This window comes from Rana temporaria, chromosome 6 (assembly GCF_905171775.1).
Source record: "Rana temporaria chromosome 6, aRanTem1.1, whole genome shotgun sequence".
NCBI lineage: Eukaryota > Metazoa > Chordata > Amphibia > Anura > Ranidae > Rana > Rana temporaria.
Genome location: NC_053494.1, coordinates 150319626 through 150333492, shown reverse-complemented (window position 1 = coordinate 150333492; position 13867 = coordinate 150319626). Strand labels below are relative to the sequence as shown.

Here is a 13867-nt window from a genome sequence, read left to right as displayed (position 1 = left end):
ACGACCGCGCAATCGTCAGTTAAAGCGACGCAGTGCCGAATCGCAAAAAGTGCTCTGGTCTTTGACCAGCAATATGGTCCGGGGGTTAAGTGGTTAAAATCTAATGTAAGGGGAGGGGGTGCGCTGGACATCTAATCTTACAGATACAACTGGCCCTTTTAAGGCCCATGATGAAATTAAGTTTGACAACCCTGATCTAGACCATATAGGACCAAAACGTTGCATATTCTCTATAGGATATGCACTGATCAAAAGACAACTGGTTTCTCCAGAAGAACCACTGCAGAAGTGGCCCTGTAAAGAAAAGACTGGCCCTTCAGCAAGAGATTATGATATTCAGTTATGAAGCTCAGGCAATGACTGGCATTGCTCTGTAAAGCAGGAGATGCTTCCCGAAAAAAAAAAAAAGCACAAACCTCCAATGGAATGTATACAATTCACAGACGCACCCTGAACAGCAACTGAATAAATAGGTTTAAAAGTACTGGACCTAGAAAAAACAAGTCATTTGTGCCACAGAGATATGGACTGTCTATTACTGTCTGGACTATTACTGCATAATTCAGTCTCTATTCGAGCCACTCATGCTCTGAACCATCTTCTGGATTTTCTCTTCATTCCGCAGTATGTTTCCTTTCACTGTGCAGATCCTATCACGTTGTTCCTTGATAAGTTGCTCAAGCTCGACAAGTTCAGCCTTAAGAGGTTCCACAGCCGAGTCAGTGATGCTGATGAAAAAGAAAATAACATGGTCACATGTATATGTAAAGCTGTAACCGTAACAGTATTTGTAGCTGCTGACTTATTTTTTTTCTGAAGGAGCCTGGAGCTCCGCTTTAAAGCACATTGTTTCACAATAGAGTTGTCTAGGCAATTTGACACGTAAAGTCTGAGTTGTGCATATTTCTTGTATACATTGGTTTATAATGCACCGGAGTGGTGCAGCAACTGGGCTAATATTCAAAACTTCTTACATTAATTTTGTTTTAGTTACACGCGTTGTTTGTTAAGTTCATGTAGTTTTGATAGTCAGACACCAGCGCAGGTTTATTTTAATCAAATATTTTTTAGTCTCATCTCCTGTGGTCGGGTGAGACAATACCTTGCCACAATGGATATATTTAATTTTATGCAGAAGGGGAAATCTTCCCGGGAGGACAATATGGAACACAATATGGACATTGAACAAGGAAAATAAGTACATGGTGGGATACTGCCACCCTGGAAAGATGTGCCAAACAAAATACTACCCCTAAGATTACGGTGGGATGTCAGACCAAATAATGGGATTGAGGAAAAGGAGTTAATGGAGGAATGGTATGAGTTTTTTAACCAGTGTGAGAGAAAACTCCAAGGAATAATCTTCAAGGGGAGAAAATATAAAGTAAAAACATTGATTTTGAAAGAAAAACTGTCCCCATTCATGGAAACAAATGAATACAAAGAAAGGGCTAAACTTAAATTAGCAATCTTCCACGGCACGAGAAGTAATATACAAAAACATAGAATATCCAGGCTCAAACTTACCGACCAATCAGCAACCAACCAAATTCACCTGTCTAACTGTGTGCGTTAAAAACAGAGGTTAAGTTGCACGCATTTGCAAATGCATGTGTAAGCTGCAGACCCCGTCAAGGCGCTCTGTATACTGCAGTCCTAACTATAACATTGCATTTTAAGTCTCCTCAGTAGGAGCACATGACTGCTGATGGATAGATAAGGGACAGGTGACTGGAGGTAGCCCAGCCCTCATTAAAGGGGCAGGAGCACAGTGCACACTCAGCACATGGAAGCAAAGGTGCCAGTGTGCTGCCTGACCATAGCCGGGATATTCTATGTTTTTGTATGTATATGCGCCCTTTCCAGCGCTCCTTATTGTATAGACCAGCCATAGGTAGGGGCAGTGACTTTTGTTTGTTGTATTTAGGTCATTGTGGTCAGGCAGCACACTGGCACCTTTGCTTCCATGTGCTGAGTGTGCACTGTGCTCCTGCCCCGGTAATTCGTTTTTTTTTTTTAAACAGAATTTTCAGTCTTTTTTCTTTTATAGCGCAAAAAATAAAAAACCCAATGGTCATTAAATACCACCAAAAGAAAATTCTATGGCCTGGATTCACAGACATCGGCGCATATTTATGCCGCCGTAGTGTATCTTCTTTACGCTACGCCAACGCAGCGCAGAGAGGCAAGCATGGAATTCAGGAAGCCAGTGCTCCCAAAGCTGCATCGGCGTGGCATGGATTTCGAAGGCGCAGACCGGCGTAGGTGGAAGTGGGTGTGACCCCATGCAAATGAAGGTCCGAGCGTGGTGCAATGTTTTACGCCCAGCATATTATGAACGGCGCGTGCGCCGTGATGCGGACGTATGCCCAGCACCCCTATGCACATGCTCACAACTACGCCGGCGCAACTTCCTTAGATACGCCGGCCCACCGGCTTGGGCCAAGCACATAAATACGCCCAGCCATACGCCCGTCCAGCGCAAAAGTACACCAGTTTGCTTGTTTTCCCCCTGGAGCACAGTACTTTTGCGCAGCCATGCATCTTCTCTCTCCTCTGGTTTGGGGATTCCGGTCAAAGACGCTCATGCGCGTTCGGTATATCCTCTCCCGTGCCCCCCTCCGTGCCTGTGGACGCAGTAGTGCTATGACCATGGATGCCCCTGGCATCAGGGCCGCCATCAGGGGGGTACAGAGGTCCCCAGGGGCCTGGAGGCCCACAGGAACCCAGATGGCAAGCCCCCTTTTTCTTATTTTTTTTAGAAATGTTTATTTTTTTATATATATATATATATATATATATATATATATATATATATATATATATATATATATATATTATATTATATTATATATTTTTAAATGCCCCAGAGGTCCCCAGATGGAAACTTCCCTTTTTTTAATAAACGCTTATTTCAATTTTTTTTATATATTTGTTTTTATTTATTTTTTATTAAAGGGCCCAGAGGTTTCTTTTTTTTTTTTTATTTATTAAAGAGCCCAGAGGTCCCGGATGGCTACCCCCCTTTTTTATATATATTTTTCTTTATTCCTTCTTTCTCAATTCGCGGCAGCATCCCCCCAGGCCCATGCCTGAAGCTGTGTAAGGGGCCCCATAATTCCTGATGGCAGCCCTGCCTGGCATGTTGGCATACAGATGTGGTCCTGCAAGTGTGGTTGCTCAGCTTGTCCGTTACGGTGATGGTGCAGCTGGACAGCTGACCTGTGCACATCTGGTGCCGAGTTACACCTCCTTTATGGACGTACAACTTACGCGCATCGCGCGTAGCCTGCGCCGGGTGCATGTACGTTCGTGAATCGCCGTATCTCCCTCATTTGCATATTTGAATAGAAAATCAATGGGAGTGCCACATGCGTCCAGTGTAAATATGCACCCACGCTACGCCGGCGTAGACAAGTTACGTCGGTGGGATGAAGCCTGTTTTTAGGAGTCTCTTAGTTTGTCTCTTAGTTTGTGGGTCAGGCGCATAGATGCACTTACGCAGCGTATCTGAAGATACGTCGCTAGATACAGCCATGTCCTTAGATGCAGCCAATGTCCCTAGATGCAGCCTCGTGTCCCCTAAGAGAAAGCCAAGTCCCCCCCCCCCCCCCCCGCCGCTGCCGACATCTAGTTGATCAGCGCTTGGGGAACACAACAGCAGAATGGCACGGCTGGGCACAAGCACGTACAGGTACGTCCTCTTTAAGTGCATAGCCGTGGGTCGCGGGCGTGCTCCCGCGACCCGGTCCGAAGCACCGGGTCGAGGAGGAGGTGGCAACATAACCAAATTGTATCTGAATTACTGTCCCCCAACGCATGAGAAAGAAACTTTTTTTCCCTATTTGTGCAAACAGTAGGGAAGAGTTAGAACCTAGAACCCTTGTCAGTTTTAAACTGCTTATCAGAGGCACCATTAAAGGGATTTTTTCTGTCCTGCAGTAAAGCGGTAGTAAACCACACCTTTAAAAACAAAAACAACCTGCAAGACAATGGCAAAATCTGCTAGCACATTATGAAATACTTACCTTAGATGTCACCTCTGACAGGGCTTCCATCTTCACCCCGGTCTTCCTTTTGGGTTAGCGTGCTCCAGTCATCTGATTGGCTGAGCCGTGATGACATCACAGAGCTCTGAAGGGATGGCACAGGTATGCCGCCCTTTCAGAGCGCATGCGCCGGTGACGTCGCCGGCTGCATGCAGTGTGAATATCTCCTAAACAGTGAAAGTTTAGGAGATATTCACTTCTAGGTACAAGTGAAAAAAAAAGAAGACTTTACTACCACTTTAAAGAGGATCTAAAGGCAAAAATACTTACCTTAGTTCCAACAGGCCAATGTCTGCAAGGTCCTCAATGACACTGGCAACTTCTACCCCCTCTTCCTCCAGGTGCCAGTCTTCGGGCCATCTTGATTGGCTGGCACAGGATGAGGTCACTCCTGTGCATTAATTGGAGTTTGGTCATCTCATCACACAGGGTTTTTGCCAGGATGTAAACCGAGGTGTGCATACACACCTCAGTTTACATGCCTCAGGGAATTGCAAACAGACAGGCAAGTGTATTTTATTGCAGAAAAAACATTACAACGAGCCTGCCTGTTCACAATTTTGTTTTTTACTTTAGCTCCACTTTAATGCAATGCTTTATTTCTTGATATAATGCAAAAGTGGCAGCACCTCCCAGCTCTGGGCGCACAACGTCAAGTGCAATTCAATTGTATAACTTGCATTAGAAGTGAGCATATATAGTATAGCCAAGGAGTATGATAAATACCTCTGCTCCCTTAGCAGAACCTCTGCATGTTCGCCGTTTTCTTTTCTCCACATCTGCAACTCATTCTTCATTGTGTCCATGTCCTCCTGGATATAATCCATAATTTTGCCAAGTGGCAGAGCACTGCGACACACGATCTGAATGGAGCTCCTGAGCTTTCCAATCTCCTTTGTCACCATATCCTTTTCCTTCTGTCTTCCATTATCAGTCAAAAAGGCCTTGCCCTGAAAATAATTTAAATAGCTGAAAGATTTTCTGAAACACAGAAGCTATTACAGGCGTTATACGAGAAAACATTTAAAGCCTATTCACACCATGTCGGTTGAGCTGCAATTTTCTACACAGTACCACATAGATATGATCTGCTTGCATTGAATAAAGAAGCACCAAGCCTCAGTTATAACATCACTGGGTCTAAAATAGGACATGTAATCAAAACAAAGGTTTTATTTAAAAAAAATTATTAGAATGGTGAAGAAAAGGTAAAAAGAGAAACCAAGGCAGACAAAATATAAGAAGATTTAAAAATCAGCTTAACTCCAGACAGATACAAATAAAACCGCAATTAAAGAAGTTATGTAGCCATTACAAAATCCTTAAAGTGGTTGTAAAGGCAGAAGGTTTTTTATCTTAATGCATTCTATGCATTAAGATAAAAAAAAACTGAGTGCAGAAGCCCTCCTCAGCCCCCCCCCCTAATATTTACCTGAGCATTCTTTCCATCCAGCAATGTTGCACGAGTGCCTCAGCCGTCCAGGACTCTCCCTCCTGATTGGCTGAGACACAGCAGCGGAGTCATTGGCTCCCGCTGCTGTCAAAGTCAACCAATCAGGAGAAATAGGGGTGGGGCCAAACCTTGGCTCCGTGTCTGAATGGACACAGGGAGCTGCAGCTCGGCTCGGGTGCCCACATAGCAAGCTTCTTGCTGTGGGGGGAACTTGACAGGGAGGGGCCAGGAGCACCAAAGAGGGACCCGAGAAGAGGAGGATCTGGGCTGCTCTGTGCAAAACTATTTCACAGAGCAGGCAAGTAGGACATGCTTTTTTTTTGTTTTTTTTACTTTAAAAATAATAAAGAAGAAGAGATTTTTGTATCACTTTAAAGTGGTTCTACAGACCAAAGGTTTTTAACCTTCAGGCATTGTAAGCCTGAAGTTAAAAAAAAAAAAAAAAAAAAAAAAAACTTTCAGTGTGCGGCTCCCCCCCTCAGCCCCCCTTCTACTTACCTGGTCTCTCCCACCTCATTGGCTGAGGCACAGCAGCAGGAGCCATTGGAGGGAGCAGAGGGTGTCTTATAGACACACAGAGGCAGCTCTGGAGCAAGCACACACACGAGTGCCCCCCGAGCAACTTGCTATTGGGGCACTTAGCGGGGGGAGGGGCCAGGAACGGTGGCAGGGAATCCGAAAAGAGGGAGGAGGATCAGGGCTGCTCTGTGCAAAAGCATTGCACAGAGCAAGTAGGCATAACATGTTTGCGATTTAATAAAAAAAAAAACGGAACCTTTACAAAAACTTTAAAATGTGTATTTAAATGCACATTGGGAATCAGTGCACTCTGACTAAGAGCCCTGGTTCACACTGGGCTGCGGGAGTGAAGCCGTGCGAGTTCAGCTGAACTTGCACGATTTCACTCCCGCTGGCTGTCTCGATTTCGGCCGCGATTTAAGAGACATCTGTGCAGGTTTCTGCACAGATGTCAATGTAAATCGCGGGCCGAAATCGCAAAAAGTAGTGCAGGAACTACTTTTTGAAATGGGTGCAGCGCCGCAGATGCGGCGTCGCACCGATTAGGACGGTGTCATTGACGACAATTGCCGGCGATTTGAGATGCGATTTCACATGTGAAATCGCATCTCAAATCAAAGCAAAATCGTACCCAGTGTGAACCTGGGCGGAGAGTCAGGAATAGCACTAGGCACCCATCTAGTGTGCTGGTTTGCACATGTGTTGACAAGGAATAAGCTGATTGGAGGAGAGGGTTGTGTCTCTTTAGAGCGGGGATATGCAATTAGCGGACCTCCAGATGTTGCAGAACTACGATTCCCATGAGGCATAGCAAGACTCTGACAGCCACAAGCATGACACCCAGTCAGAGGCATGATGGGACTTGTAGTTTTGCAACAGCTAGAGGTCTGCTAATTGCATATCCCTGCTTTAGAGGCTGGGAGCAATGTCACCAACCTATCTGTTCTGTATAGTAGGACTCTGTAAACCTTAGGACCATATAGGCAGAAATAGAAATCCCGTAGTGGGTTAAAACTCCCATATATGGATTTCAATTTTGTATTGAACACTTTACCTGAAACTCAGCTTTAACATGGTTAAAGTTTCTCCAAAGGTGGTTAAAGTTTCTGCAAAAAAAGGTTCTAGTCAGAAAAATAAATGATCTTCTATGTATTTAATAAGTGAGGTGAACAATGACCCTTCTATAAAAAAAACAATTGAAACAATAGATTTCTCAACCTTTCGGATGGTTGCCACCATGAACAAGTTAATGATTTATCACAAGTTCTAATACCGAGAAGCTCAAACAATACTGACAGGTCAGCATTTCTGCACAGGAACAGATGCATGCTCAACCTGAAAAAAGAAGATTTAGCTACAACAGCTGCTAAGATTGCTGCTTGGAAAACGTTCCTTAGAGAGCACCTGCCTACTGAATTGTTAATTAGCCTATTTGGTTGCAATATAAACCACAAAAATGTGAAAAACACAGACTTTGCTCTTCATCCCAGTTGTATTGTCTGCCTACTGCTATATGATCCACAGTGGACTGAATTTACAAAACAGAGTAACTGGTCCCAAGTTTCCAGCTTTTTAGATGAATCAAGTGGACCTGTCTTTAAAAGGAAAAACAAAACAAAACACAACAGTGCTGGAGAAAAGGCGAAAATATGAAGCAAGCACTTCAGTGGGCTGTATAAGGTATTTACTGGTAGAAAAAAATAAAAATGTTTTACTATCCAAAGCTAAAACTAACAAGGGCAGAAGATTTGATAGATGGGAAGTTGAAAAAAATTACAAAGTTTCACTTTAAATACAAAACAAAAATTTCCGGGATTGAAAAATGGCAGCTCTCGAACATGAAAGCGCGCTGAATGCACCAAGGATTAAAGCTCTACATTCCATTGTTTTGATAAATAGACCCCCATGTAACGTTCCAGACAGCTGCAGACACGCAGCATGGTTACCAACACAATCTAAAAGTTCCTCAGAGCATGATAATAGTTGTAAAAGTCTCTGCAAACACGGAACAAAGATGGGTAATCAATACCACGTTTAAAAGGCTGATCTAGCCCACCTTACAAAATCATATTTGAAAAATGCGAATATAAAAGTATTTTTGACCTTTTTTTTGTGAAGGCAATCAGCTTAATGTGAATCATCTTATCAATATTATTTAATGTTTTAAACCTTGTTTGTATGTTCAGTAAAACCTTGGTTTGCGAAAATAATTTGTTCCAGAAACATGCTTGTAATCCAAAGCACTTGTATATCAAAGCATTTTTTACAGGGTATAAAAGAAGAGGCGATAAGTTGCTAAATGTTGTACCTTCATTAAATGTAACCATATTGCTACACCAAGACCCCTTTCACACTGAGCCGCCCATAGCGTCGGTGGTAAAACTCTGCTATTTTTACCACCGACACTATGGGCGGATTTGCGGCACATTTCATCCGCTAGCGGGGCGCTTTCAACCCCCGCTAGCGGCCAACAAATGGCTAAAACCACCCACAATGCGCTGCTGAAGCAGCGCATTGCAGGCGGTATTAGCCACGCTATCCCATCGATTTTACACCGCTCCTTCACTTGCTCCAAAGATGCGGCTAGCAGGACTTTTTTTACCGTCCTGCTAGCGCAACGCTCCAGTGTGAAAGCCCTCAGGCTTTTACACTGGAGACAATGGAGCAGTTGTTTGAGGGCAGATTGCAGGCGCTATTTTTAATGCTATAGCGCCTGCAATACGCCCTCAGTGTGAAAGGGGTCCTATGCCGCGTACACATTTTTCGGCATGAAAGAAAACATTGTTTTTAAAAACGTCATTTAAAATGATCGTGTGTGGGCTGCACATGGTTTTTCAGTTTCTGAAAAACGACAAAAAAAAAAAAAAAAATTCGAACATGCTGCATTTTTTAACGTCATTTTAAAAAATTTTGTTTTTCGGGTTGTAAAAAATGATCGCGTGAGGGCTAAAACGACGTTTAAAACCCGCGCATGCTCAGAAGCAAGTTAGGAGATGGGAGCACTCATTCTGGTAAAACTACCGTTCATAATGGAGCAAGCACATTCATCACGCTGTAACAGACAAAAAAGCGCAAATCGTCTTTTACTAACAAGGAATCGGCTAAAGCAGCCCAAAGGCGAATAGAACTTTCCCTTTAGAGTGCCGTCGTACGTGTTGTACGTCAGCGCGCTTTGTTCATCATTTTTTTAAAAACGATGGTGTGTGGGCAACATTGTTTTTAATGATGAAGTTGGAAAAACGTCGTTTTTTGGAAATGATGAAAAACGTTTTCTTTCATGCCGAAAAATGATATTGTGTACGCGGCATTAGAGGCTGCTCTCTTCTTTTTTTATACTCAGTTGTTACATGACGCTACTCTTATATCAAGACATCACTTGTATATCAAGGCAAAATTTATTAAAACATTTTGCTCATCTTGCAAAATACTCTCAAACCAAGGTTTTACTGTATAGTTGTTTCATTTTATATCTACAATTCGGGAAACTTAATTGCAGGCTATACAGTTACGTCCTTTGCTTAGAAGGGCTGCACAGTGGTTGTGTATTGACAATTCTCTTATGTCACTGCACGTCTACTAAAAACATTGCAAGTCTGAACATAAAAGAATCTCTGCAGTATACAGCCCCAGACAATGTCATTTGTGTGACGAAACGCGCGTCGGGAGGAGTGGGCGTGCTGACGTCATCGCGTTCCAAGTCGGAGCGAACGGGCGTTCGCATAGCCGGCCATTACTTTACATGCCGTTTTTACTTCGATTTTATGCAAGTGTTTTTTTAACATAATAAATTCTTACCGTTCTACGGATTGACACTATGGTGAGCCCTTTTTTCATTCCCGGTACACTGATCATCCTGTATGATATTTGAACCTGCGCAAGCATCTAGCGATCATTTGAAGTGATATTTTGAAACTGCTGCATGGTGTGTCCCTGGATAAAGGCCCGGGCTGGGGTTTACAGCCACAAGCTTCTAATGCTTGCCCTATGGCAAGCGTACATTTTTTACGGTGGTTTCACTTCTGGTGGTGGAATTTCTTCTGATGCTATTCACTCATTCAAGATATCGCTGTTTGTGTCAATTGAATCATTTAATTTTTGGACTTTATTGACCTATTTCTTCACAGTTCGTTTATTCACTCATGTCTTATTGAATTTGTCTCAATTCCTTTACTTATAATTATATTTTCATTTCACCTATGACATTCCATTGAGAGGGAATTTCTGGGATGGCTCAGCGCAGCTACATTTTTTGCTATTATTTCAAGTGTGTATTTTCACTTTTAGTTGCAGCTTAGTTTAAGTTTTTGTCATTTTAGCGCAGTGACTTTTCTGTTTACATTAGTATATTATAATGTAAAACCACCAAAATGCTCCTGGCAGCTTTAGCTTAAAAAACGAGGAAACACTTGAGTAGCGCTTTTTTCCATAGAAAAAACAACTCGTTTTTTGCTGAAATTGGTAATGTGAAATTGCAATGTAAAAATGTTCCCTACTGATTAATGTGAAGTGTGTTGTAATTACAGGTCCACTTTAACCACTTACTGGAATCCTTGACAAGTCTTCCACTAACCTTTTACAGACTATACTAGCATGTACGTTCACTGCTACAACACAAATATACGGCTGTATTACATATGCCAAGTCTACATGAATAATTAATGAAGAAAATAAAAATGCGAGACAGGAGGCGTATATCCACACAACTATACAAGCTTTACAACTGCACATTCATGGTCACTGGAGTCCACTAACCTAGATTAAAACTATAATTTCCCCTTGTACAGCTGAGAAGCTGCACATCTCTCAGGGTCTATATAGTAAAATGAGCAGAGTACATTCTGCTGGCAGAAGAACGACTATTATTACCATAGTCACAAATCCCAGATAAACGAACGATTTCTAACTGCAAATTGAACAATAGCGCATAGACTCCAAGACCAATTATTTTGATTTGTGTGCACTGGGCGGGTCTGATATTTGAGCTGGTAGTTAGGAAAAATGCCAAGCATAATAGTTTAACCACTTCCCGACCTCCTCATGTACATTTACGTCGGCAGAATGGCACGGACAGGCACATCAACGTACCTGTACATGCCTGCCTAGACGTGGGTGGGGGGTCCGATCGGGACCCCCCCCCCGGTACATGCGGAGGTCGGGTCCACTCGGGGAGCGATCCGGGACGACGGCGCGGCTATTTGTTTTTAGCCGCTCCGTCGCGATCGCTCCCCGGAGCTGAAGAACGGGGAGAGCCGTGTGTAAACACGGCTTCCCCGTGCTTCACTGTGGCAGCGCATCGATCGAGTGATCCCTTTTATAGGGGAGACTTGATCGATGATGTCAATCCTACAGCCACACCCCCCTACACTAGTAAACACATACACAGTGATCCCCAAATGTTACAGCGCCCCCTGTGTTTAACTCCCAAACTGCAACTGTCATTTTCACAATAAACAATGCAATTTAAATGCATTTTTTGCTGTGAAAATGACAATGGTCCCAAAAATGTGTCAAAATTGTCCGAAGTGTCCGCCATAATGTCGCAGTCACGAAAAAAAAAAATCGCTGATCGCCGCCATTACTAGTAAAAAAGATAAAAAAAATAAAAATGCAAAAAAAACTATCCCCTATTTTGTAAACGCTATAAATTTTGCGCAAACCAACCGATAAACGATTATTGCGATTTTTTTTACCAAAAATAGGTAGAAGAATACGTATCGGCCTAAACTGAGGAAAAAAAATGTTTTATATATGTTTTTGGGGGATATTTATTACAGCAAAAAGTAAAAAATATTGCATTTTTTTCAAAATTGTCGCTCTATTTTTGTTTATAGCGCAAAAAATAAAAACCGCAGAGGTGATCAAATACCACCAAAAGAAAGCTCTATTTGTGGGGAAAAAAGGACGCCAATTTTGTTTGGGAGCCACGTCGCATGACCGCGCAATTGTCTGTTAAAGCGACGCAGTCCCGAACTGTAAAAACCCCTTGGGTCTTTAGCCAGCATATTGGTCCGGGGCTTAAGTGGTTAACAAGATCATAAAAAGAACTGCACAACTCTGCCTGTAGGTATGGCAAAATATGCTATTCAATTGTGATTACCGTACACAAATATAATTATATAACCAACAGTTACGAGTGCTTTAAAAGAAAACTGAAAATTTTGCTGACACAAGAAACATAAAAAAAAAAAAAAAAAAAAAAAAAAACACATACAGTCCAGTTTAATTATGGAAAAACAAAAAAACAAAAACAAAAAATAGCTTGGACACCAAGTGGTTCCTAAATTATTTTGAGCAGAAAATGTTTTAATCTTCTCTTGGGTATTTCTGGGTTTCCCAGACCCCGTCAGGAAGATCCTTAAGCCCTGTACACAAGATCGGTCCATCCGATGAGAACGGTCTGATGGACCGTTTTCATCGGTTAACCGATGAAGCTGACTGGATGGTCAGTCGTGCCTACACACCATCAGTTAAAAAAACGATTGTGTCAGAACGCGGTGACGTAAAACACAACGACGTGCTGAAAAAAAACTAAGTTCAATGCTTCCAAGCATGCGTCGACTTGATTCTGAGCATGCGTGGATTTTTAACCGTCTACATACATGCCTACAAACGATCGTTTTTTTTTTCTATCAGTTAGGTATCCATCGGTTAAAATTTAAAACAAGATTGCTTTTTAACCTATGGATAAATAACCAATGGGGCCCAAACATGATCGGTTTGGACCAATGAAAACGGTCCATCAGACCGTTCTCATCGGTTTAACCGATCGCGTGTACGCGACCTTACTCCTCGTCCAACTGTCTGTTGTCAGAAGATAAATTTTCAAGTCTTGCCTCAGATTCTCAATTGAATTTAGGTCTAGACTTTGACTGGGCCATTCTAAAACCTGAACAAGCTTTGTTCTAAACCATTCCATTGTAGCTATATGTTTAGGCTTGTCTTCCTGCTGGAAGGTGAACCTCCACCCCAAGTCTCAAGTCTTTTGCAAACTCTAAGGCAGTGTACACACGATCGGATTTCTGATGGAAAAAAATCAGATGGATTTTTTTCGCCGGAAATCCGATGAAGCCGACTTTCATCAGTCTTGCATACACACTATCAGACTAAATTCCGACCGTGCCAAAACGCGGTGACGTAAAACACTACGACGAGCCAAAAAAAAATGAAGTTCAATGCTTTCGATCATGTGTCGACTTGATTCTGAGCATGCATGGAATTTTCTCCGATGGAGTTCCACACAGACAATGGGAATTTCATATCGTTTTTTTTTATCCATCGGAAAAATTTAAAAAACATGTTCTATTTTTTTTACACCGATGGTAAAAAGACCGATGGGGCCCACACACGATCGGTTTGTCCGATGAAAACACATCGGACCGATCGTGTGTACACGGCATAACAGGTTTTCGTCCATGATTGCTCTGTATTTCGCTCCATCCATCTTCCCATCAACTCTGACCAGCTTCCCTGTCCCTGCTGAAGAAAAGCATCCCCACAACATGATGCTGCCACCACCACGTTTCAAGGTGGGGATGGTGTATTCAGGGTGATGTGCAGTGTTAGTTTCTGCCACACATAGCGGTTTGCTTTTAGGCCAAAAAATTCTATTTGGGTCTCATCTGACCAGAGCACCTTCTTTCACTTATTTGCCGTGTCCTCCACATGGCTCCCGCAAACTGCAAACGGGACTTCTTATGGCTTTCTTTCTGCAATGGCTTTCTTCTTGCCACTCTTCCATAAAGCCCAGATTTGTGGAATGCACGACTAATGCCCTCCACTCTAAACTTCTCCACTCTGAATTTCTGATGGGATAAAATCCGATGGAATTTTCTGTCGGAATTCCGTT

The 13867-nt window shown here is 42.6% G+C and overlaps 1 protein-coding gene across 1 annotated transcript in view; it reads right to left on the bottom strand.

Moving 5' to 3' along the window:
- Nucleotides 1–395: 395 nt before the first annotated feature.
- TRAF3IP1 (TRAF3 interacting protein 1) overlaps nucleotides 396–13867 on the bottom strand; it is a 77594-nt gene continuing 64122 nt past the window's right edge. The window contains exons 14-15 of the mRNA XM_040357573.1: nucleotides 4776–4999; nucleotides 396–728 (exon numbers count right to left, since the gene is read on the bottom strand). Of these exons, the coding sequence (XP_040213507.1) occupies nucleotides 563–728; nucleotides 4776–4999 (390 nt within the window). The 3' untranslated portion in view covers nucleotides 396–562. The remainder of the gene's footprint in view (nucleotides 729–4775; nucleotides 5000–13867) is intronic.